Below are 27,223 nucleotides of genomic sequence, written 5' to 3'. Positions count from 1 at the left end.
CAGACGTGCTGACAGTTCCGCAGAGAACGGCACATTTGCACACACATATGCATGCACGAACTCAAAAAACACAGCCAGTCTACGAACGCACTGCCTCTTTAGAGCCTCTTTTAAGGAGTGTGCTCGCCCTCTCCCTCTTCCCTTCCTCCTCCTCACTCTCTCTGCATTTCTCGACATATGTTTACCATTAAGACTGGCAGGTGTTGTGGGCCTGCCCCTTCTCTCTATTGTTGCCCTGCAGCCGCAGCCAACATGGGGAGGCCTGCGAAAAGGTTACGTAAAAAAAAAAAAAAAAGCTAGCTCAAAGGCGAGGACGCTCTTACCCAAAATCTCCCCCAAAATTATAACCCAAACCTGTTACTAAAGGCACCCTCTGCCTCTTATTCTCCATGTGCTCCTCTCTATATAGGTACAACTAACTCCTGCCATGTTACTTTTTTCAGTTGTTTCTTGCCTTTTTTTAAATATCACCCCACAATTAAACTGATACTCCACCCGTCTATTTAGTATGAAATACTCACTCCCTGTAAGCTTAAAAGGTGGCTGTTGAAAGTTTTGTCCTTTCCATAGAACAGCGGCTGTATTCAGCTTGAATTGGTTGAATGTTGGTTAGTGACAACTTTTCATGGCAGAAAGAAAGTATAAAAAAAGTAAAAGTATCAAGTTTGTACCTTGCATGGTGAGCTGTTTCCGGTTGTCACAAACAACTTAATTCGCCAGCTATAAATGGAAGCTGTGCATTCAGACATATATTGGCCAAAATATGTGTTTAGAACATATTGCACATATGGCTGGATAGCCAAAATGTGGATTATGCTGCAGGAGTCTATGGACATTTTGATACTTCAGTGAAAAAGTCTCATACTCATACACATACTCAGTGAAAATTAATAGAATTCTTTGTAACTGACATGATGCAGACCACAGCCGATATACCCCTCCTTTTACATCCACCTTTAAAGCCTACAGGGTGTAAGTATTTAATATATAAAATAGAGATTTTTAGTGGAGCATAACTTTAACTCTATCAAACACCCTTATTCTAACTTACTCTGGACAAGGTTATATGCAAGACTGGCCAAGTATATGAAACACTGATGGAAACAACACGCACAGAACAGGCAAAAGGTATCTTGAAAACAAAGCACTGAAAAAGAGAGAAGCACACAGACTGAGAGGGGAGCAGGGAAAACATTAGAAAGTCAAAGGAGAAAATTAAAGCATATATCTGAACCATTGGTTTATCCCTTCCCCCTCTCTCTATCTGCACTACCTGAAACAGTGCTCTATCTTCATGGCCCAGGCTGAGGGGAGTGGGGGTGGAGCTCGGGCCAGGGAAAGGGTTAATGACACATGTCTGCACTAATGGCTCCCAGTGGAGCTATCTGCTGATTCAGCCCCATTACTTCACAAGCATTAAATATGTCTGCCCTGACCGCTCTCTGCTCCCCCCAGCCCTAATACAAGTCAACAACATGCTAATCAGAAGGGGGGCATGAGATTTCCAGACTTTCTATGCTTTTCTAGCCCTTCATCTCAAACACTCCTGTCACACTGAAGCAAGCATCTAGGAGAAACTTGTAACATCCATTAGTGTTAATGGGTCAACCTGAGTCTATGGCACTGCTAAAAACCTGCATTTTATGCAGCTACAACATTGCTGGGCCTTGGTATAAAAAGTTCATGATCCCAGTTCAACATCCCAGATCCCATGAATATGGAGAAACTTTCCCCAACAAAAGAGAACAAACAAAAAGTTACAAAATTCCGCCTGCATGGTGAATGACCCTTCTATCTTTCTAAATAGAGTTACCAAGCTGCATATATCTGGTAAAATGTTTAAACTTTTATTGTTGTAATGTATACTGCAGACAAAGTATTGAAATGATATCTTTTTCAGCCCTACTTTTGACGATCTATATGTGACTGTTCTATCTGCCACTGTCACAACAGTTTTTAACATGAAATTATAATTTTGCTACAAGTGGTAAAAGTACTGCTTTATCTCATCATTACATACCAGATATTGCCACCAAAACCCCAGATTGTTCAAGCCTATAACATTGTGTACATGTTGTACATTGGTGAAATGAGGGCTACCTTCTCTGTCAGTTTATCACTGTGCTAGTGGGCAAGTGGGAGCCAACCTAGTCCAGGGTTAACAGTCTTACATAAATCAGAACAGATGGCAGACTCTCTGCAAAGCCAGCTGGCTTCAGTTTACCTGTGTGTCTGTGTGCAGGACAGGACCGGACAGTGCAGGTACAGAGTGTAACTCCCTGCACATAGTGAACACAACACACATCTGAGTTTAATGGACACTAGACATATATGGGCAACTATCTAGCCATAGACATGTATGAAAATGCTGGCACAAATCTACTCTTCAAGATAAAACCCATTCCCAAACCAATTCTGTAAGATGAAAGTGTTAGAGAGTGAAACTGATAACAAGGCCATTTGTTTTGAGGGAAGGAGGATGTGGATTTGGATGAGGGTTAATCAATCTCTCAGCAGATTAGGAGGCCTTGTAAATGCCAGCTTGCACTGACCCCTCTGTGGGGGATGGGGTTGACTATTAGGGTAAGGACAAGCTGGGCCTATGTCCAGGACTGGTCAGACCTATGTGTGGCTGAGAACTGATGGACTACACGATCCAAATTACCACACCTTTTCTAGAGATGATGCTGTTACTATGAACCAAACTACCTGTAAATTAATGTGTATGTTTAACTGTGGAGTTACAGTTTTACTCAACTGTCAATCATCTATGTAGTGCAATGCCACATCGCTCTGTATTTGACGCCCTATACTGTGACAGTTAACTCTACGTTTCTATGTAAGTAATCAATATGTTTATGCAATAATGCTACCAAGACTGTATTCTAAGTCATTTTTGTAACATGTGCGCGTACACATGGTTAAGTCTGAAAACAGTACCTGAAGACAAATCATTTTTCATGGTAAATTATCAAGATGCTCTTTAGGAGGAAAATGAGGAGGACCTAATGTGTTGTGCTTTAAATTAACGCTTCACCCCCTGTATCAAATTACAAACTATCAAACTGAATGAGGACTTAGGCCCATAAAAGAGCTGCTTTCAAATGTTCCCTGACACCACATAGTCGAATGCTGGGGACACACAGGAGGCGGAAGCACCGCAAAGCGCCATGCTAGGTAATTTCTTCAGCGAGCAGTAGCCTGGCTGTTCACACCAGAAGCGCATTTCTCCGCACTGGTCAACAAGCAATTCTGCCCCTTTGCTCTTTTCAAAAGCTGATCTTTATAATAACCTCATGAATTTATAACTTAAAGCTCTATGTGTTTCTGCGGGGCGTCGCTTCTTCTGCAACAATTAAGTTAAAAGGTTCACCTTGTGCGATGATCGGCGGGGGAGGGGCACACAAACACAGGCAGGCCCTGCTCGTCTCTCTCGCTCTCTGCTTAGAGACAACTGACAATTATGTGGAATAAGTACGTAATTTAAAAAACACAATGGGGGGGGGGTGTAAATCACTCCAGCAGAACAGGAGGGAGAGGGGCAGAAAAATCAAAAGGGTTGGCAAGCATGGGATATTATTTATCAGAATCAGATCATTGATATCATATATAATATCAATGTATAGTGTTTCTCATAGATTATCAGTGTGTTTTCTTGCCAGATTCACTCGGCACGCAGAAAAACAGACCAGACGCCAAAACTACCACTGCTGAGTGCAAGCGCTCTGTCTGAACAACCTAATTGGTTAACATGGGCACCAAAAGGAAGCGGGCAACGCTTCGGGGTGGTTCACGGCACATCGCGGCACTTCTGCGTCCTGTGTATTCCCACCGTAAATTTCTCTAATCACACTGAGATTAACACACACACACACACACACACACACACACACACACACACACACACACACACACACACACATATACACACAGCTACATGCACACAGTCAACACTCACAAATCACCTGGGAGCTTTATTTAATTGTGCTCTAAATGTAACTATACACAAGAAATGTATTGTGACATGAGATGTAACTTTAAACTCAACCTTTAACCTTTGATGTACTACCTTAAGTAAGTTCTAAAGAAATTAGCAAAAAGCAGTTCTTTGTGGAATTTGTGAGGTTGCAATTGCAAGAACTATAGAACATTTAACCAATCCCTGTACTATTTGTAAAAGTTTGTGGTTTTTTTCAAGACCACTGTCAGTGGCACATGTCAATCCTTGACTTCACAAAGGAACTGTGTGCATGTGTGCAAGTGTGTGTCAAAATGATGTATAAAGTACAGTGCAAATTTCATGTATGTAAATTTTCAACTGTTACTATATAGGTATTATAGTAATATTAGGTACTGTTACTAGGTAACAGTACCTAATATACACTAAGTGAACTGACCAGCACTTTGTATTTTTTCTGCCTGCTGCACAATAAACCATTTGCATTCCCTGACTCTGCAATAACACACAATAACTATAGCTATCATATAAGCCCATTTCCAAACATAGGCCAGTGAGAGTAGCTCTGCAAATCTCTGTATTGAGAGATTTGGCTCAGCTAAAGAGATACAGAGGCTGGGCCTGGGACGAGTGTAGAGTGGCACAAGTTGGAGCTTTGGCAGTGCAAGGGGAAACGGAGAGAGGGAGAAAGAGGGCTAGGTGAGAGAGGGGGAGCAAGACAAACTAGAAGATAGTGGGGGGGGGTGAAGAGAGAGAGAGAGAGAGTAATGATCTACACATGGTTTCATGCTGGAGCCTCAACATAGTAACCATAGACACATGCTGGGGCCTCCTGGGACTCATCAGCAGGACACAGCTGTGAGCTGGACAGCAGAATTCTATTAGCACCAACTATGCACACATGCGCTTGCAAACACACACACAGGTAATTTGGGTAGTTGACTGTGTTTTGGCATGCTACAAATGGCACAGCACATAATACCCTTTACCCTCCAATGGACCTAGTACACGACTGATGGCAGGTCTAGGATATACTGGATCACTTAGTGCATCTAACGACCTACACTCAGGTTGAAGGGTTTGAAAAAATTTGCCAATGAGCCGAGACAACTTTCTATGGGATCCCTACAGACACAGAGAGTTTATTTTGGAAGACACTGACAAACGCCCCCAAAACTGTTCAGTGGGTTATGTAATACCTGTTGATAACAGCTAGTCTAAATTTCATCCTTACATCTTGGCTAATCTTCTATAATGTGAAAATAACCTTGGCCCATGAATAATAGTTTCATAAAATTTAAACAAACACAGGTATCCACCTAGAAATACAAGCACACACGTTAGGATAAGTGCATATCTGCGCATATGTGATGACAAGCCCATTACTTCTCGGTGGAGGCAAACATATATAACAAATTATACCAAATGAAGGAGCCAGTCAGTAAATTAGTCAACGTCAAAGCATAGCACCATTCTGATCTATGTGGAAGCCAACAGAAGGGGGGAGGAACCCTAGGGTGCAGCCAAAATTAAACCCTTTCAAATAATCCTTTTCTGGACCTTGGTCCATTGCCTCCAGCCTAGCCCTAGTCCTCAATAACAGCTCTTAATGAACTCTGGGTTGGCAGTAAAGCTTGAAGTGATACCCCAGTTACACACATGCTCTGCTTTAGCTTATTTGTGTGCACCACTGAAGCCCTTTATTTGCTCCCTGCCTACGTCACTCAGTATCACCCCCACTCCTTGTACAATTTCATCCCTCTTTCCTCTCTTTCTGCTTCTTTCTGTGAGTGTGACATGTTTGTCTAGCTAGTGGAGGTAGTGATTTAGGGCCACTAAGAATGATGACTCTGCCAGAGGGGCTGGCAGGGCACTGTCTTACTGTCATACGCTTACTCCAGCAATGGGGGGAGGGAAGGGTGGAGGGGTGGCAAAGTAAAGAAAAAAAGGGAGAGGGATGAGAGCAGAGTGAGAGAGAGAGAAACTTGAGGGAAAGAGAAACCACCATCTTTTATGGAGACCAATCCTCCAAGCCTCACTGCCTAGGCCAACTTTTCAGGATATATTGGACAGTTCCACACTACCCCGCCCCCCACCCCTCCAACTGCTCTCTTTTCTCAGCTCTTTTTAATGCTCCCCTCCTTTTGGTTTCCAACAAGGCAAGCCTTTAGCCGAACTCTAGAGAGGTGTAAAAGTATTACCATGTCAACAAGTGCCTTTTACTCTAACCCACTTTGCGCACACAGGCACTGGTTCAAACACACACACACACACATGCGCTCGCACAAAAAAATTGGGGTCAATCATCTGCAAGAACGACCTTAGTATACACTGTTCCACAGAGTGTGCCAGAATAAGTTCAGCAACACAGAAAACCAAAGCCTGTTCGGCACAAAGGACCTGGAATACAAAGGAGAAACCATTATCCTCACATTCTGGTAGGGAAACTAATGAGCTCCTTGGGATGATAGATTAAGTCTACATGTAAGTACTGCATCTTACAGTTGTATGCTGTTCACACACTCTAAACCAGGCTTCAACAGGCCTGGCAACCTCAAAAGTTTATTAAAAGGAATCAGTAAAATTATTCCTATGAAAACACAAGAGAAAATGGTAGAGGAAGAGACCTCTGAAGGGTGACATAGACCCCAATTGCCCTTTTCAGAAGTGGTGGTCTCTTTCTACCAGTTCACAGTGTACGGAGGGAGCAGGCTTACGACAGCGAGAGAACAGAGAGATGAGTGCAGAGAGCAAGAAATAGCATGCAAAAGCACAGATTTGTAAGGGGAGAGAGGGAGGGGTAAAGCAAGTGGGGAGAGAGAGAGAAAGAGAGAGAGAAGTGGCCCTGCCCAGTTGCCTGGGGAGAAAACTGCTCAGCTGCTGACTCAGGACTCTCTTTGTTTGACAATGCTCCCTCGCTCTTGCTCTCTCTCTCTCTGACACACTCACACTCTCAAACTTACTCATCTTTTTTCAAACAAACACTCAGTCACCATCTTTTCTCATGTGCACATGTTCTTTCTTTGTCAGACTTGTGCAAATAATTTCACTTTGACGTACTTTTCATCTTCTCTCCAGTGTAACCCCCCCCAGCTGTTTTTCCACCCCATCCTCTATAGCCCTTTTTAAACAAAGATCCCGCAATACTGCCGTAAAGAAGCCCGTCATTACGACAGCTTTGCTTTGCTTTTTACACTGAACCAAACAACGTCGGCATAATGCTGCCCCAGTGTGTGATTTTAGACAGCATATCGGCGTTCCGGAAGCAAAAGAGGCGTGACGTGTAACAACAGCGTCAGCGTCTAGTGTGTGTCCCGTCCTGCCGGCTCCCCCATTTTAGACAGACATTGATCCAGCTCTGTACTACCTCTGCTGCTGTTTTAACGGCGAAACAACAATGCACCCCCATTCCATGTTTGTATGTTTTATACAGAACAGCGAGGCGGAATAAAGGCTCAACATTCCCGCCTTGAACAGGCTGTATAAAAGGGGCTTATGTGTGTGTGTGTCTGTCTCTCCTACTGCCTTTCCCTTTTGCAATGACATTTTTCTCCATCTGAACTATACTGTACTAAACACCCCCCTCCTAATGTGATGAAAACAGATAAAGGCTTGCAGTCTAATAAATCTACAGTGGTTTCTTTTGCTTTTTCATGCTCCACTAACAGTGGTTCACGATCAGGACCAGAACTCTGGGCCGTTTTATTCTCTTCCAGCAGCAGCAATTTCCAGATGTTGGCCGGCCAGCGGTTGGCAGCAAACTGCCAGCACAGGCTCAGGTATATGCAACCCAACGATAGAGGGGGAAAACTGTTAGAGGGACTCATTCAGAAGACAGGGAAGCCTGAAGTCTGGCAATTAGGGAGAAGGTGGCATGTCACAGAGGATGAGAGTCTACAGCTAAGAAGAGCCTTAAAAAAGACCACAAGAAGACTGGCAGACTAATGGACAGTCAAGAGTGATAGACTCTCTGAGAGAATATAATGGTTGGCAGCTATAAGGATAGCAGACAAAGATCCTATAGAGAGTGAGGCTGCATGTTAAAGAGGGAAGGGAGGAGAAAGAAACAGAGAGAGAGAGAGAGAGGAGCGATGGTGATTCCAGCTGGACATGGACCCATTCCCAGAGTGGCAATGCTGAGCAAGGCTCACAAAGATCCTAAGGGGACCCCCCGGACTCACCCAGAAAAAAGGGAGGTAAAGAGGGCCTCTGGGAAGGCAGGAGGGAAAGGGAGCCAAGAGGGGGAGCACTGATAAGCATGAGGGAGTCCAACACACCCTGACACAGGGAGGAGGGAGGCATGTTTAGCAAAAGGAGGAAAGATAGAGAGGGATTTACACTTATCAAAATGGGAGAATTCCCTCTTTAAAAAGGAAAGCGTGCTTGTATCTCACAGACAAAGAGACAACATCAGACAAAGAGGAAGGAAAATGATGTAGCTCAATCTTCCACTTAAGTTAATACAGAATAGCTGTTAGACCAATGCACAGGCACAAAGTAGTCAGGGTGGATAGACAGATAAGGGAAGAAGCAGTTTTTTTCAAAGACAGTGGAGCTGGCAGAAAATCACTGCTAGAGATAGTAAATCATTGTCATGAATGAGGGCCATCTGGCCATTGGATGAAATAACAGGCAGTATCCACAAGTAGATACCAGTGGTTTTACACTTACAAATCCTACTCTTGAAAACAATGCTGCCATTATGACCTATAACTTTGATACATGATTTATGACCAGTGGCGGCTGGTGGAAAGCTTTCTAGGTAGAGCTGTGCCATATCCAATCAATTTCAGCAAACATCCCAGTATGATTTAACATTAATGCAAAAAAGTGAATGTATCAAAAAGGAATTACTACTTTGCAGTTAAATATTTAACAGTTATTTTATTCCAACATAAAATAAAGCAGTAAGTAACGCTTTGACAAACACATCAGTACATCTTATTTTGGTCACCCACACTGGCGAATTCAATATAATATAAAACATGTAACAGAAAATGTTCATTTCTTGAGATGCCCCTATAGGCCTTGTTTTATTGGGGAAACCAATATGGAGGTAAAGATCAGGATAAGTAAACATTATTTATTGGTTTTAACTTGCTATTCAGAAACTTGAACGGACATAAGCATGGGAGTCAAGTGCTCTGAGGTGTAGAGATAGCTTCACCCCCTGTATCAAATTACAAACTATCAAACTGAATGAGGACTTAGGCCCATAAAAGAGCTGCTTTCAAATGTTCCCTGACACCACATAGTCGAATGCTGGGGACACACAGGAGGCGGAAGCACCGCAAAGCGCCATGCTAGGTAATTTCTTCAGCGAGCAGTAGCCTGGCTGTTCACACCAGAAGCGCATTTCCAAAGCGCAAACTCCAGCAAACTTCTGCTTCAAAACTCTCTCACAAGTTAATTAAATTGAATTGTACTCAAAAATAAATTGTGGGGTCCCTGATAACCAATACAAAACAGTTAACAGAAGGAAATACCCAAAATAACAACATAAACAATCTTAAATATCAATTGACCTCTAACACATGTAATAATTTGAGATTTGTTTTAAAATGTCAACTATGCACACTGGGGCTGAATATGAACAAATGTACACTACCAGTCAGAGTTTGAGTTCATCTGCTTGATACCTGGTTATTCATTGTCCATTTGGGAGTATGGTGCTTAGCGATGGTGTCGGTGGTTGCATTCTGGTTGGTAATGAACTTGAAAAAGTGCTGTTGTATGTTACTGCTGGCGTCGATGTAGCTTAGCACAAGCACCAGCTGGCAGTGGGTGGAAATGTCAGTCGTCTTGTCTGCTTGAATAGAGATAAAATCAGCACTCTTTATTTCCTCCAGAATGTAATCCAGCTCGTTTTGTACCGTCTTTGACGCGCCTTTCGTCAAGGGGCTTCTCCAGCACAATGTCTAGGGAGGCAACAAAATCCACCAATCCCCTGAAAATGCCAGGGTTGTCCAAGGAGTCAGTCTTGTTATGCCCTAGCAAGGCTGACTCAAAAGCCCCACAAAACTTCACACAATCGATTATTTTGGATAAAAATGTGCCTGTTTTTATCCACCTCCTCATTGTGTTTCCTCATCGCGATCCTGTGGCCATCGTCCAGCTGCGTAGCGATGTTCACTGTGCCTAAGGTGGCTAACATTAGCTTGACAGAATTCATCCATGTGTGTCCTGGTGTTCTCATGTTTCCTTACTTTCTCAGACAGGTGCTTCATATCCCTCACTCCCTTAACTGTCCATTCTGGATCTGTCCCCATTGTTTAAAAAGCACGGAAAGCGAAATAAGGCATTAGCATGACTGCATCCAGCTAAGCCAGGCCTTTCTGGTGTACCAGCTACAAGAGGAGAGAAGCCTTGCATACACTGCTACCCTTTCTCGCTAGCTTGCTGTCTGATTGCGAGGTCAGGTTGATCTGGGCCCAGCTCATTCACCTGTAGTTTCTCCGCCAAAGTTCTCCTCTCAAATGGATCTTGGAGATTTTACCGAGTTAGGGTTGGGTTTTGGAGGAGTAAGTTAGTGATCGCACTCGCCATCGTCATGTTGTTAAAATGGCGCCTGTAGAGGTCCTGACCATAGACTGTGTAAAAGAAGGTCCTGACCTACTACTAGTGGCTCACTTTGGGTCGATAAAATAATCGCCCTTTTCGGATTAGATTTGAGGACGCCGATTTGCTAAATTATAGGTCATACTTCATATCTTTGGCTAAACGACTACACAGACTCGCCTCCTGTGGGCAATTTCTCCATCGCACCAGAGCTGTTGAAACATGAGGCCACGCAAAGGGGACGTGTAGGAAAAGCGTATATGTTGCGCAGATGATTTTCTATCATATTTTAGACATATTACTGTTTGCATTCCATATTTCAAACACACAAATATTGACAATGTTTAATTTATTAATATTATAATTAGTAGTAATGTTTTTTTTTGTGGCTGAGGCTCAAGCAGGCCAGGGCCCTAGCGCCCTCTATTGGCCAGCCACCACTGTTTATAACTTTGTGAGGGTTACAGCTGTTATCACATTGTGGAAGGAAAACTGCATGCACGTACACCCCTAGGAAGAAGACATTTTAGCTATTATACATCAAAATGATGTCTGTAAGAAATAGTGCTCAGCCTGAAGCTAACATTAAAACCATCTGATGATCCTAACTACATTGCCTGTGGTTGAGTATAACCTACAAATGGGGGAGTAGAAAGAAGAGGGGCGGAGAGGAGAGGGGAATAGGGAAGATGTACACTGGCTTATCGGTAGGAGTGTGACAGGAACCTGGATCGTACCAGAGCTAAGCTCAGCCACGTCTTCAGTAAGACCTCAGTTAAAGCAGACCAGGAAAGGGAGGGGAGTAGTAATCAAGTTCAGTGGGGCCTGGTTCTAAGGCCCCGTTCTGATCAACATTAGCCCTGCATGGAAAAACACATGCTGCTCATTCATTTTGAATGAGGCCTGTCTGGCAAATGCAGGGTCATCCGGCAAGTTGAACCAGGCTCAACTTTTGCCACAATGCAATGTTATGTCATCCAGCAAGGCATTGTTTTAACACAGGGTTGTTTTCAGTTTGAATGCCCGCTGAGTCCCGAATGAGCATCAAACCATAAGGTAGGATAATGAAATAATTATAAAATCTGACCTAGAAACTGTGCTCAAGCCCTCTTGATTACAAGATTATGCCCTTTTTATGTGACCTTGAGCAAAACATTATTCTATCAGCTCTTGGGACAATGTCCTGCAGTCTGTCTGTCCTCTAAGAAAGTAGAAATTTCTCTTCATTTAGCATCAGCTTTCTAAAACACTGACCAAACAAAATCTGCGAAACTTAAGTTACATAAATAACATGATTTCTCACCAACCCATGAAAGTTTAAAAAAAAAAGTGGTGGGGGGGGGAATCGAATATTGCACAGGAATTGGAAAAGCAAAACCAAGCAGCTATTACATTTATATATGTAAGCAGGGGTGTACAGTGGAGAGAGAAAAAACAAGCGCAGGGAAGAGAAGGGGGAGGAAAGGGGGGGAGGGAGAAAAAAAGAAGCGAGAGGGTGCTCGCCTGGCACAATGAGTCCTACTTGTTAGCCAGTGACAGTGTCAGGGATCGTGACAGGGTCCAGACGCTAGACACCAGCTGCAGCGCCTCGTAAATAGACTGCTGTCTCGCAGGCACATTTGCACGGCAATGGCTGCACACACACGCACACACACAGGCATGTGGGCACATGCATATACTATGGCAGGCACACAGACAGACACTGACTTATTGTCTCTCCCAAATCTTGTAAAAGGGACAGTGAACCTCTTTGTGCCTTGTGTCCTGTTAAAGCTCCCGTGAAGAGAAAATGTACTCCACACACAAGAACTCCAAACTCCACAAAATTGCAACAAAAATAATTAAATATGTATTATTAATTCAATAATGTATTCAATAATAACCAAATGTTGATGCTTTATGGAAAAGAAAATCAGAACAAACTTTGTGTTCAGTCCATGGGTGGCTTGCTGGAACTACAAGACTTTGCTTTCTCTGTACTTTTGCCTCGATGTAAACTTGTGTGAGTGTGTGTGCGCGTGTCTGTGTGCGTTTCTCCTCCCTCCACAGTGATAATGAGGGGGGTAACACACTACATCTGCCCTGTGGTGCGTGGAGGAAGAAAATCTGGAGGAGAAAAAGGAAAAGAGTAGGAGAGATTTGAGAATTTTGGGGCAAGAGGAGAGCCGAGCTGGACGGGAGGTGAAGGGGTTAAATGCGCGGGACTGATCCTGCTGAGCCAGCAGCAATACGTTAAAGTGCAAGGTTTCATTGTAGCAGATACAGAATGAAACTCCTTCCCATTAGTCACGCTAGTAACTGAAAAGACTCTTTGCACTGCTTAACCCTTACTGCACCGCAAACAAACCACAGCAACAACACAGGTAAAACCTTTGTAATTGGTTAATGGCTTCTGTGTTTGTGTGTAAACTCACATGCACAATGAGATTACAGTAATTATAGTGCAGTGACCAAATGTGCATTTGTATACTTTTCTAAAGTTTTAATAACTTAGGCGTGAGAGGAGTGAATGTCTGAATTCACACATAGAAAGCACTCAGATGGAGTGACCTTTGAGGGGGATTTTTTTTTTCTAAACTCTTTTTCTCTGCCACCCCCCCCCATCCTCTTCTTGAGCAAGCCTCCCACCCACTACAGTACACACTGCCTCTGAGGGGCTTAGGGAGGAGAAGGCAAGCATACCCTTCCTCCAGTTAGAGCAGGGCAGAACCATAATCATCCTAATTATCATCATCATGACACTGCCTTAACCAAGACACACCACAGCAAAGCAAGTGGTGCAATGACGAAACAATGGAACAAACCAACCACGTAAACAAACCCACAATGGGAGGACGCAAGGTGAATCGGGTCATTTCAAAAAATAAAGAAGCAAGTCGTACTCAATTCTGTCTGTTATAGTTTTAATAGCACAATCATTTATATTTTTGTTTACACAAAGAAAATGGATACAAACCAGCTTCATTTGAATGATTTCATCAGCTCATGGCTATAATCTGGCAATTTTCCCCAAAACTACTGAAATCGCTGGTTCAGAAAACCAAAAGTAAAGGTAAAGGATAAGGGATTTCCCCAGACTCCCGTTGGATGTTCATACTCTACACATTATATTAATGTGATCTCTCCAAAACACATACAAACACACACCTTACCCCTCTGGAGAAGACATATGTGTTGGCTCAGACCTCTCTCCAGCCCATTTGTTTTAGTGCTCCAGAAAAAAAGCCATTTGATCCTAATTAAATCAAAATGGAGCATGAAATGCCTGGTGATCAGCACACAAAAAAACAGCCCTGGCTGTTTGTTTTCATTACAACGGGTCTGAAACAGCAACACACTGACGTCTCCACGTAAACTCAAAGAAGCCCTAAATGTCCCATGAGGGCAGAGCAGGGAACTAGTAATATTGTTCCTGGCCAAACGTTCAGCAATAATAAAACAACAATTAGCATTCATCATTCTCTCATTTCCCCTCTCATTACAGCTCCAGTTACCATCAGCACCAGGTAACAAGAACATGTGGCATGCAGCCTAATGTGGTTTACAGAGATGAACAATGTATAGAAAGCATAAGGCCTGTAGTGAGCTGCACAATATAAACCATACTGCACTGGAAAAGCTGACAGTGTACCACAGATACTGTATATTTCAGGGAAAAGGACTTTACTGACTGCAAAGCATAAATGTCATATTGGTAGATGAGAATAAAAATAAAATACACAAAACAGAAGTGTACAATATGTGGAAAATACATGGACCCCAAAGCTCTACAGTTGCATAGTTTCTTCAAAGGTTGTCAGCAACAGCTGCTTATAACTGAGGTCAGATGGTTTTTTGGTCACTTCAGCACCTCAGAGGCATTCTAATGTCTAGTTCTTATTTTTTGGGGTGCAATGGTTTATACCAATGTTACATCAAAGGGCTGATGTCAGAAATACACTGCTCAAGTGTATTTAGTTAGTCCAAAATGGTTTACCTCACTATGTCCTCAAAAACCGTTCAAGATCAGAGATTTGTATAGTGTCAAAGTGCATGCATTATTTTATTTTGTGCATGACTGTGTCATCTAGCATGCTGAATGCATAATGTTAACATATTTGCATTTTGTTTTGATATATATAATATATATATATACATACATATGTATATACATAAATACACATATATACATATATACATGTATACATATATACACACATATATACCTATACACATGTAGATATATATACATACATATATACATATACACACACATATATATACACATACATATATATATATATATATATATGTGTATGTATATATATATACATATATACATATATATACATATATACATACATATACATATATATACATACATATACATATATATACACATACACATATATATACACATACACATATATATACATATATACATATATATATACACATATATATATATATACACACACATATATATATATATATATATATAATATATATATATATATATATATATATATATATATATATATATATATATATATATATATATATATATATATATACACATATACATATATATATAGATGTCCAACCACGTCGGAAATACAGTGTTTACAGTTGTTCCAGGCGGCTATACTCGAAGTCGGAGTGAAAAGCAGAGAGGGGGAAGATGCAATATTGTTTAAATATGGGGGTAACGGCGCACATTGTCAGACAGTCTCTCCTGGAAGCCGTTCATAGTTGTGCACTCGGTTGTACACATGAAAAGTGACAGAAATAGCTGTGTCAAGAACGAAAAAAAAGAGTGAAGTTGAAACCCTGGCTCCTCTCTCACCTCTGCACAGCTGGCCAATCATGGCGTCAAGTTGGTGTGAATGTCGGATAGTCGATTTTGAGAAAGTTACAGAAATGGTTGTACACAGCCCCCCCAATCCGACACCGGAAAGGTGTGGGGGGAGGGGGTTTCCGAAGCTATTCGACCATCCAACATGCAGTTCTGACAGAGCATACTTGCCCCTTAAACCTGCATCGGTATAATTTTATCGACTGACAAGCAGCATCCATTACCTTGTCACATAACGGCACGATTGCCATCAAAGTTTTAACAGTCCTTGGTCATGTGTGAAAGGGGTATTAGACTGAGGACGACTAACTGGACTGTTAATGCAAGAGCACTTGAGAGTGAACTTGTACTTGTATGAATGGACTCCACCTCTCCCATATGAACAGTTCTGAGTTTCTACAGCTGCTAATTGCTGACATCCCACTATAGTGATCGAATAACTTCACATTCTATTGGTAGAGTAATTATGGGACACAACAATTCAAAAATAAGGTATTGATGGAGAGTAAAAGGGTTTTCTTACTCCAGTCTTGTCACAGAGCCGCAGGGTGTTGAAGGAGCCCACAGAAAACACCTCTCCATCTGGTGTCCAGGATAAAGAGGTGATCGGGTAGTCATGAGACGACGAGGAGTAAAGCAGACGGCCAAAGCTGTCCCATACCTGTTGAAGAAGGACATGGTTTGAAAGGTAAAAAACAATTCAACACACCCCCAAGACGTCTAACAGCATACTCACCCACCTTATATTTACAGTCTTCTCCACCGGACAGTATGAGGTCATTGACTGAATTCCAGTCCACCTTCAGAACAACCCCATCATGAGCCTTCCACTAGAGAGAGACAAAGGGAGAGACAAGGAGAGAAGACAATTTTATGTCAGCAAAACATAATGATGCTATCCATACATAACTTCTCCCTTTTGTTGAAGAGAAAGGGGAGAGATCTCTAATAAATCCCTCCACTTTTACTGAGTCAAAAAAAGAGAGTAAACTCCAGAGAGAGTGGCATTTATTCTTGGTTTTGCACACAGTTACAAGTTTATGAAATGTCTCATATCAGCCTAACTGAGAGTTTACTCTCTACAGTATGTGTTACAGTGTAACAAAGAGCAGAAAGCCTGTCACCAGCAGTATCTACCTGCTCTCTCTACATGCCTACACTCTATCTTCTATTCTTTGTACCCCACTTGCGCACTCCATGCACCCAAGGGAAACGCATATAAATACATACACATGTGTGTTTTGTGGATCTGTGTCTGTGTAAGGCAAAAGTCAAAGAGAATCTTTTGGGGGTCCTTTACAGGAAGCTGCTTGTCAGACCCCTTTCATATCAGATACCCAAACCAGGCAACGTCCAACCAATGTTTAACCCTGTTCGGCTGACGCACGTAGACCTATTCAGATTGAGCCCACACAGGTTCAACTCGTATCACTGAGTTGGTCTCGAGGGGGTCTCAGGGAGAGGTGATGAAGTTGGATGTGTGTGTGTGTGTATGTGTGAGTGTGTGTGTGTGCTTGTGCCTGCCCATGCATGTGTGGTAATAGCTGAATGAGAGCAAAGGGTTGAGAAGGCGCACATTAAACCCTCCACTGTTTATCTAAGGTCCCAGGCGCTATTCGGCTTAAAGAAGAATAATAAACAAACGTATACATGGACAAGAAAAATACTCACTGGTGTGCAAGGTCCTCAGTGCTGCACCCTTCCTTAATGCAGAACCACTCAAAGACATATAGATCTATTGCATTTTATTCCTTTTATTTAGCCTTTATATAGCAATGCAAATCAATGAATCTCAAGATTAATTTACAAAGACCTGACAAGAGGCAAAGGGACTAGTGACAGATCAAATTATAAGTAAAATCCACACACAATATAAAAACTATCACACAAAGATATCGACAACAGAAAAGATACTGCCTATTATATTATATATACTATATATGTGGCAAAGCAGATAATGAATCTAGCCACAAACTCGGACAAAAAAGGGTAAAATACAAATTAAAACACTGAGCAAAACTGTAGGGTTACTGTGTTACATTACTATAGAAACTTGGTGTGTGAAATTTTGCCCCAATAAAGAAAGAAATCTATTTATTTTCTGTCTGTATTGTGTAAAGATACACTCAGAAGTAAATACCAAGAAATTGCAGAAACTCCTGTCCAGATCCTGCAAATCTTTCAGTGGAGAAAGGCATTGGATAACACAGCAGCGTGTTGCCTCTGACATATGGCACACAGCTAAATGATAGCCACTTTCACAGCAAAGAAGCAAAATTACAACCTCTGCATAACATATATTGTGACAGTGACCAGACATCCTGGTTTCAAGCTGGGTGCCTAGAGTCCCGACCAATATCTGTAAAACACTAAAATGTCCTGGTTTTCAACATTCACTACCAAACTGTCCTTGTTTTTTACTACAATTAAAATAATAATTATAATATCATACTTGTTTTCAGCGCTTACATAGATGTTCTGTTCATGTTCTGTCCCACTCATTATTATCTAACCCAATATAAAAACATAAACAATGCACTACGCATCTGAATTCAACACTGATTTGTCAGTGTGTGTGTTAATCAATCAATGTGTCGTTGTTGCTAGCCTATGAGTCATAGGCAATCATCATAGGCTATGACGTGTGGCTCTTTCTGACAGAACTCGTCAGTATACTAACGGTTAGCTGTCATGCTGAAGAGAAAGTCGGATCTCCAGGAGGCGTACTCCTTCCTTCGTAAAGTACCCGGCAACAAAAATGCTGCGTTCATGGCGTCCATGGTGTTGAATGGTGTGCTCAGTAGGTGTGCTAAGCGCTGAAATAATTGTCCCCCACCTGAAAACTAGTGAAATAATTTACTTGTATTAAGTGTTAATATGAATATTTTTATGAAATGAGGAATGTCCTCATTAATTTGAAAAAAGGGGGGTGCTCCATTTACCCCTGTTTGTCATGATAATTTTAAGTAATTAACTCACCAAAATCTTTTTGGAAAAAAAGAAAAGAAATTCTCAGAGTTGATATTGAGTGATTGACCTAGACACTATTGAAAAACTATTTTTCATTTAAATAATCATTTTAAAAGGTAAGCATATCATGACGACGGCACATCAAGTATAGCCAATGTAGCCAATACAGTAAAAGTCATTGACATTGACAATTACCTATTTATTCTTTCTATTTAGAAAAAAAGAGCCTGTATAGACCATAACAAAGGTAGTGTGATATGGAGCGGTGATCCATGTGATTCATCTAGTAACAGTTTTGACTGATTTTATTTCAATTACTGTGACTTTTGAGTCATTAACAGAGTTAGTTACAAGGTCATATTTCAAAACATTGACTTATTTGAAAAATTTTAAGTAACCAATGTAGATTTTTACCTCTTAAAAGAATACATAAAGTTAGTGTACCTGTATGACTTTGGCGCTGGGTTGCAGAGGCTTGATGACTAGCTGTCTTCCTGATGTGTAGAGAATTCTGTCTGAGTCTGGACCCCAGGCCACAGAATACACAGGAGACCCTTGAAGACATGCAGAAACACAGGTACACAGAAGATGAGATCTTGTATTAACCTTAAGCCAAGAGCAATGGCCTGGGCACCTAATATATAAGGACTCTGCCTCTTACTTAATATTTAAAATATGTGAATTAAAATTGTGTGTGTATTAATTTCTCTCTTTGACAAATTAGGAGTTGGTATAAACAAAATCTCTAGGATAGAGATTCCCTCAGAGATCTCATCTCATTAAGCCTATGGAACAGCACTTAGTTTGCAGGCGCAGCAGCTGAGAAAATCTGCCTAACCTCTACACTTGTGCTTACAAGTGTGTGTGTGTGTGTGTGTGTGTGTGTGTGTGTGTGTGTGTGTCTGTGTGTGTGTGTGTGAGGGAAAATGTGTGTGTTTATGAGTTGGGTTGTGGCTACGCACGTGTGGAGGAGAGAGGGCCTGACATTTAACCCCACTCCAGGTGCATGTGGTTTCTCACAAATACCAACTGGTCACATGATCTAAATCTGACAAAGACGAAGAGAGGGGTTGAGACAAGTTCCTCTCTCCTCCCTCTCACTCACTAACTTCCAACCTCTTTGTAGAGCTCTCTCTCTTAAAATGGGTCATAGTACCCAAGATTAACAGCCTGCTCCTGTAGTGTGTGTGTGCGCGCATGTGTGTGTGTGTTTGTGTGTGTATGGAGTTGTAGGCTCTGAAGAGAAGCAACACCTGCAGCGATCTGAGGGCCATGTGGAGGATGGTGTCTATCTGTGGCAATGCTACTATACCCAGGTGTTCTACAAATCTGTAGGTCTGTTGGCCAGCCCACCACCCAGCAGCTCATTCTCCACACAGCCAGCTAAGGAAAAATGTTCCTACATACTGGAGCTGAATTGCTGTTCCCCTGCCAGGTTTTCCACAGCATCCGTCATTCAGCAGGAGTGTGCCATCCATTTCCCCAGAAGCCAACTTTCATCTACCCCCCCATCTTTTTTCTGTCCCACAACTGAGAAGAAACGTTTAATAAGTCAAACAGCACGATGAATCAATTAATAAGTAAGCCATCTGTAATGTGAATGCCTGATAGAGAAATGTATCATTAGGAGTCATTTTTTTATGGCTTTAATAAAACTCTACTCCTATAAAGCTTTGAAATTTTATGGTGCTTTTAATAAAAAAGCATAGAACTAGAAGACTAACTCTGCTTTTGGTTTTACTGAGCACAATTACATCCTAATAGGCCCAACACATACGCCACATGCATGTTAACACAATCGCACAGCCAAGGAGAGAAAAAAACATTTCCTCCTTGACTGTCATTTTAAATGACTTGAGTAAAAAAGCGGCTTCAACACAAAAGCAAATCTTGCAGATCATTCCGCAAGTGTACAAGCACAGACACACGAACATGTGCGGTACAAGCTTATGAATGCTACAACCATAGATATAAAACACTAGATGTGACATGTCATAATGACTTGCCATTCCTGGATGGCACCATGTGGCAGCCATCTTACCTGGGTCCAGTTTTAAACTTGCTGTAATTGGAACCTATGGTGAAAGAGGCTTATGTTGTCTTTATAATCGTTGTATTTTTCTACCAGTACAGTTTTTATTCAAAGTAATGAGCATAAGACAACTGCGCCTGTCTAGAATGAACCAAAAAAACAAAGATTCGGGTAGAATTTTGATTACTATAGCCCCAAGGGAACAAATCATGCTTTCAGTCATGAAGATAATCTCATAATTGAGCATTTATATCGCAGACAATGATTTTATTTTTTCAATTTTGCCTGAACTTAATATGTAAGAACTGTCTTTGGTATTCTGAATGGCTAATATACTACATTAAACAATACCTTTTGTGTAGAAATCCTAAATAGATTCAGTATTATGGTCTATATTGGCAGACAATTACAATCAGAAACACAAGAGAGAAACACACCTACTATAATATATTAATATATTTATTAATGTCATAAATTGTACATAAGTCAAGATATATTTCTCTCTCTCTATCTGTGTGGTTGGTTGGAGTTCCGTGTTGCTGTCAAGGATGTGGCTAACGTTGCTGTTGGTTGATTTGCCTGGGCTTCACTTTTTGTCTAGAATGTAACGTAGCTGGCTTGCTGAAGACGAGCACTTCACTCCTTGTCATTAACATGTTGCATGTTTACTTTAACGTTACACTTGATGGGCACGGAATCAGCTGCTTAGCAGTCAAATGTTAGGGTAATATTAATAATTCTGTTATAACATTAATATTACTAAACATTATTTTTGAGCTCTAAGTTAGCGTAGCTAACATTGTAACTTATCTGTTTAACTAACAGATCAATGAGAGCTAGCAATCAGCAAAAACTTTGACTTAGAACTCAGCTGGTCCGTTACTTGGTAGCTAACGGTGAAGCTACCTAGTTCACTAACTTTTGGTAGTTTTAGTTGACCCATATGTAAAAAATAAATCTTTCATCTACTGTATACTGACTTGTGGATAGTGATGCCAGAATCCCTGGTCTCTTTGGTCCTTTTAGTAAAGCAATTAGGTGCTGCACAGCCGACAACCATAGTTGCTGCCCATAGGTGGCAATTGTAAACAATACCCAGGTAAGATGGCGGACGGTTATCCCATGAGTTATGAAGTAACGACGCATCTAGTGTTTTATATCTATGGCTACAACCACACATTCACTTTTATAATGCAAGCACAATATTAATACAAATAGGGAGACAGAGAGGGTGTAATTGGTGTCGGTATGTTGTGTTTCTGTTTACTAAACGCCTGCAGCTGTTTGGTCAGTGACTGGCTACACGTGGCTTTTGCTGCTGGCTGGCAGCTGTTTTGGATGTGACCTGCTTTAAACTGACCGCCTCTTTCTCACACTGACATTCAAATTATGTGAATTAAGATTTATATAGAGGAGGGCATGGACTATAACCACCTTGCATATACAGCTCTAAGCCTTATTGTGTACATGTGTGCACACACTGAGGGTTCACATTATTACTACTGTTAATTTACAATTGGTCACAAGTTACTTTATCATGATGGATTAGCTGATAACTGATAACAGCAGATGAGACTGTGAACAGTGTACCAGCTTCCATGTGTAGCTTTGTAAGTACAAAAGAGTGGCTTAAGGCTGAATATTTTTCAAATTCAAGTTAAAACAATATGTTTAAAGGTTTAATATTTACTGTTGTTAGCTGGCTGCTAACTACCTACTAGAGTGATGAGATGCAATATCCTATAGAAAGACTCACCATTCTGTTGGTTTTTCATAACATCACAAACACTCTCTATGTTAAATATACACAATAACGTGTTGAATTTCTTTCTCCAGGAAATCATATTTGGACAAGTGTAAATAGTGCTCACACACTGGCATGCAGAAAGATTAAACTGATTAAACCGGCAAAAATTGTACACAGTGCAGAATAAATGTATGTGCTCTGCTTTGTTCATAAATTTTTGGTTCAGTGATCATATAAAAATTTTGTTGGTTGAGTGGTCATATATAACTATGGATAGCAGTTTCACACAAGCACTAGATAAATATGTGTATCTTAGATTTAGCAATGTAAAGCAAGGGCCTTTAGCCTTACCTTGGCTGGCTAGTGTTGAGCGTAGCATCCCACTTTTTGACCAGATCTTGATCTGCCCATCTTCTCCAGCTAAGTTATTAGAAAAACAGATGAAATGGACCTCAGGGATATAAAGATTTAAACAACTGAATTCACAAAATTCTAATTATCGATTAAATTTTAATAGCAGGCAGATTAAACCAGTATTTGTTAAATGGCAATGAAAATATATTTGTCCCTATTATCTTTACCTGTGATAAGAGCAGTCCCATCATAGTTCCATCTTCCAGCCAAAACAGCTCCTTTGTGTGCTTCAACACTCTTCTCAATACGCCCTATCTTGGAGGCCAGGTGGAACTTCCCTGTAAAGAGACAAAAGGAGGCTCACTGTATGGCAATTCTACCCTCTAGGCCTGGGTGTTTACAGTCTACATAATTAAGCAACACTAGTGTCTGCTGTAATTCACTGACTACTATGTGGATGTCTCTTCTCCGTGGTCTCTTCGATACAGACTACAGAGACCATGGTTTCATAAGTCTAAGTGATTCAAGTTGCTACGTGAGGCAAATGGGCCGAACAATTTCTTCCAGAAAACCAGTGAGGAGAAAATATTTACTAAGCTTAAAACACTTACAAGTATCAACCCCCAACACACAATTAGCAACAAAGCTATATTTTCTCCTCCCAGCTAAATTACAAACTTATAACATAAAGCGGATGAGTGAAACTAAAGGGTTTCTGTTGGTTGAATTAGGGCAATTTTCTATTTGCTAGACACGAAGGGTGATCAGGCATGGAGACAGTTATTGAAGACGCTAGCCTAACATATACTTTGTGGCAGTGTGTATTAAAAAATTCAGAATGTTCTATGTAATTTCTGGTGGCTTAAAACTGCAAATCAGCATGCTGCTGCTCTCTCCCATTTCTAAATTTGGACATCCCAACAAAAGTGGATGTCACTGGTCCAGCAGGTAGTGAGTATAACAGGCATGTACAGCTGTACTGAAGGACTCTTTTAAAAATATAATTTCTATTTCTATTACATGTGCACTCTCGGCAGCAGTCCTTATCTGTGCAGACAAACATTGTGTGTGCAATGCTTTTGTGTGCTGATTTGTTTGTTTGCTTGTTATCTGGGAGGTGGTTTTTATATCTTATCATGATAACACGTTAACCCTTTGCTATTTAACTTCTATTTATATATGGTTTGTTGAGAAATTCCTGTTGACACATCTGTGTGAAATTTATTATGACGCCACATTGTAGTTCCACAAGGTAAAAGAGAATGAGACTGACGGACTGTTATCCATACAGAAGGCCCAGCGATTTCCTTCATGCTTAGTTTGGTCCTCTTTGGGACAAATCTACTTCCATTCCACGCAATATCCTTTCTGGTAGAATGGCAAATGACGCATCTAAGATCTACAATTATGCTTAGCCATGGGGAAATATTAGGCATCCCAAAATAATGAAGTATACTTATTAATTAGATGTTCAATATTTAGCTTTGAAAGCAGAGACAGAAAATAGCAATATAAAATATCACACAAAAACTTATTTTTCATACAATGTTTCTAACTGGAAAAAGGTCAAACTGCACATTCACTATTCAAAAAACTAATTTAATATGCTGGCAAGGGAAATGGAGGCTGACTAATCAAATAAGGTTGGGAAAAGCCACAACGTTAATATAGAGTCCTCCTCCACCCAAAAAAAACCCTGGTTGTTGGACTGCTTCCTTTTAAACTATATCATACAGATCTCCTTTGTTTCTTTAATGTTAAATGCCCTGTACAGAATCCAGATTTAAAAATTTGCGACAAACATTCAGTGCATACCAAAGTTACAAAGAATAAAACTGTGTGATTCTCATGTTTTTGTTTTCATTAAAAAACAAAAACTAGTTTCAAGCAACAACTATAGAAATACTGATATTTATTTCACTGTAACAAGGCAAGAAGCAGAAGTATGTTGCAAAAGTGAATCGTAACAGAGTTTTCACTACTCTCTGGTCTGCCAGAGAAAATTGCTGCTTCAGTTTGTGGGTGTGTTTATGCAACCCTACACTGCCATTAGTGTTGTGACCACACATTGCCTGCCATAACAGTACATCCATATTATGTGTGTTTATATCTAATATAGGCCGAAGAAGACACATAAGAGGCCATGTAGATGCATGTCTCCAAGTTTAGTATTACAAATATACAGATGTAAAACAAAAATCCACCTTTAGTAATTTGACATTGAAGGCCTAATGAAAGTTAAAGCAGACAGGGACTCACTCTTGATATTTTGCACATCCCTGCACAGCACTTTCATTTAAATAACAGTCATATTGTATACGTTTTATAATAATCTAAATCTAAACATCTTATTGTCAACTTTCTATTTCTATTTATGCTTCTTGACTTGTAGTACCTTTCTTTATATTTTCTACTTACTATGTTTATTGTCATGCACCAAAATACCAAAGCAAATTTCTTTGATGAGTAAACCTACTTGGCAATAAACCTGATTCTGATTCTCTTTATTGCAATCATAGTTCCCAATCGTTCTTAAAGATCAAATTCAAGGATCTTTCAAGGACTAGCAGGCTTTACATAAGCTCACAGACAACAATTAAAGAGAGAGAGGCTTGCATGTGTTACAGTGATGTTACTTTAAGTAAAAAAAAAACAAAATATCAAAAGAACTTCAATTTATGTTCTTGCACAAAATATATAAATTCAAGCACTTTCAATGACCCATGTCTATTTATGTCTATTTTCAAAAACTTCCATGGCCTTTATTTGTTCCCCTCAAATTCACAAACTTTTAAGGATTTCAAGCAACCGTGGGAATCCTGTGCAATACTAAAATCCTTTTCCTAAAGTGAAATTGTTAAAAATTAATATGCTTCCCTCAAAATGATTTTTCAGTTTGGAGCGAGATCGGTTTTACTGCACAAGTATCAAACTGGTGGTGATGAATATGAAGAATAACTCCTGAGTTGTCGCCTAATTCTTCTAATGCTCAAGCAAGACACTATCATCCTACTCAGCATAAAAACTGAGGAGCTGAGGAAAAAAAAGCCAGAGGCAGGCCAGAGAGTAGTGAAAACTGTTACCAGTTATTATGTTTTAGTTAGTTCAATAAGCATATGACAGTTTCAATTCTACATCAACATAATGTTGTTTAAATAATTTTATTTCCCTGTACATTTTATGTCCTCCTAGATTTTTAGATATATATAAAGAGACTTGCCATCAGTACTGGTAAGGACAAAGATCTCAGTCTGGTTCTGTTTCTTGCCACCAACGGTTTTGGGTAACCAGTGTAGGTCTATGGGGTAAATGTCCTCTGGCAATTTGACAAGGAGACTGGTCTCACTGGTCAGCAGGTTCCACTTCAGGATCTGGTGGTCCTCACTGCATGAGTACAGCTCATCTGCTGTGGTCCAGCCAACACAACTCACAAGTTCCTTATGTGATCTGCTGTTAAGGAAAGTGATCAAGGATCAAGGCGAATTATTAGGGTATGTCTATTAGTTGATCGTATGAAATGCCATGCTGGCTTCTGCTATAAAGAGGGTCTTCTAAAAAAAAAAAAAAAGAATGAACAGATTCAAGATTTGGTACAGGTTAGGTATTCAGTAAAGCCAAGCAATAGGAAGTAACCAATTACTACAATTATATTACTACTTCTAGTGGTGCTAACAATAATAATGGTAACAATAGCAAAGTTTTTGACGTTGTGTTACATAATATATATTTGAGCTGCACAGAAACACAAATACAAGGCTAGATAGCTAACGACATTATAAAAAGGATATGTTTGGGTTCCTGTAGCAGCGATGTTTTCAATCTCATGGTGGATATTTGCTCTGTTGATCCCTAAACGAACAAGAAATTGTCAGTTAGTGATAGTAACTCTCATATTAAAGTTGATCACACTAATGTCAAACCAACACACAAAAAGAAACAATATAAAAGACCCAAACCATGAAACTATGAATCCTACCCCGTAAATTAGGCGACTCAGCTGTTTGCATGCTCTGGTAGCTGTAACGGTGACTGAAACTAGCGTCTGCAGTTGCTACGGTACCTTCCGCTGTTGCTAACGCGAATCCTCAGATGTCCCCGAGTCTTGTCTGTATCGTTAACTTGGTTGTTTGGTAAAAACAGACATCGTTCTGTCGTTACCGAGTTGACTGTGGGACAACCAGCAATGGATGCGAATCATTTACTCCAGCAAAGGATGTATGTAAAGTCAAAACAGTGCAGAGGAAACCTAGCCATCACTTATCAACAATTTATCACTAACGTTATCAAAGCTAACCTTTGGTAGCCATTTAATCTGGGTCATACACAGCTTGAAAAATTAGCTATCGCGAGAGTTGCAAGCCTCGCTTCATCGAAAATGGATATTTCGAATAATTTACAAGTACTGTATGACATATGTTAAATAAATGCAATTAATAGAACTCATTACAACCATAATACACTAACATTAATCGTTGATCCATCGAACAATATTTCCTGAAATGTAAACTATTCCTCCGGGCGGGACTTCCTTCTACTGTAACCAGGCAACCGTTTGAACACGTAGAAACATTAGGCTTTGAATCTGATAATAATCTTAAATAATATATAACAATGTAAAAAAGTATTGTTACTTTCTGCGTTTTTTCGTCCGATTACTTTTGTCATATGATTATCGTTTGTTTGGAGCGAGGCGGAGTTGGCTTCGCTTCCCTTTTTTGAATTTCATGTTTTTTTCCCTTGCCCTTTGAACGTTCCATGGTGCCTTGCGTC

General features: G+C 40.5%; 1 protein-coding gene across 7 annotated transcripts in view; it reads right to left on the bottom strand.

Moving 5' to 3' along the window:
* ift80 (intraflagellar transport 80 homolog (Chlamydomonas)) overlaps positions 1–27,223 on the bottom strand; it is a 45,223-nt gene that overhangs the window by 16,801 nt on the left and 1,199 nt on the right. Inside the window, exons 1-9 of one of the 7 annotated variants that reach the window (XM_044201988.1) lie at positions 27,085–27,213; positions 26,430–26,619; positions 26,242–26,302; positions 25,674–25,895; positions 22,681–22,791; positions 22,451–22,519; positions 18,765–18,874; positions 16,091–16,180; positions 15,874–16,011 (exon numbers count right to left, since the gene is read on the bottom strand). In XM_044201988.1, the coding sequence (XP_044057923.1) occupies positions 15,874–16,011; positions 16,091–16,180; positions 18,765–18,874; positions 22,451–22,519; positions 22,681–22,791; positions 25,674–25,895; positions 26,242–26,278 (777 nt within the window). In that variant the 5' untranslated portion in view covers positions 26,279–26,302; positions 26,430–26,619; positions 27,085–27,213. Of the gene's footprint in view, positions 1–15,873; positions 16,012–16,090; positions 16,181–18,764; positions 18,875–22,450; positions 22,520–22,680; positions 22,792–25,673; positions 25,896–26,241; positions 26,303–26,429; positions 26,873–26,917; positions 27,058–27,084; positions 27,214–27,223 lie in introns of those variants that run through there. The other 6 variants (XM_044201987.1, XM_044201991.1, XM_044201992.1 and 3 more) reach the window with 6 other exon arrangements.

Source organism: Siniperca chuatsi, linkage group LG7 (assembly GCF_020085105.1).
Source record: "Siniperca chuatsi isolate FFG_IHB_CAS linkage group LG7, ASM2008510v1, whole genome shotgun sequence".
NCBI classification, from domain to species: Eukaryota; Metazoa; Chordata; class Actinopteri; order Centrarchiformes; family Sinipercidae; genus Siniperca; species Siniperca chuatsi.
The sequence above is the reverse complement of the archived record's forward strand: the minus strand, read 5'-3'. Positions and strand labels throughout refer to the sequence as shown.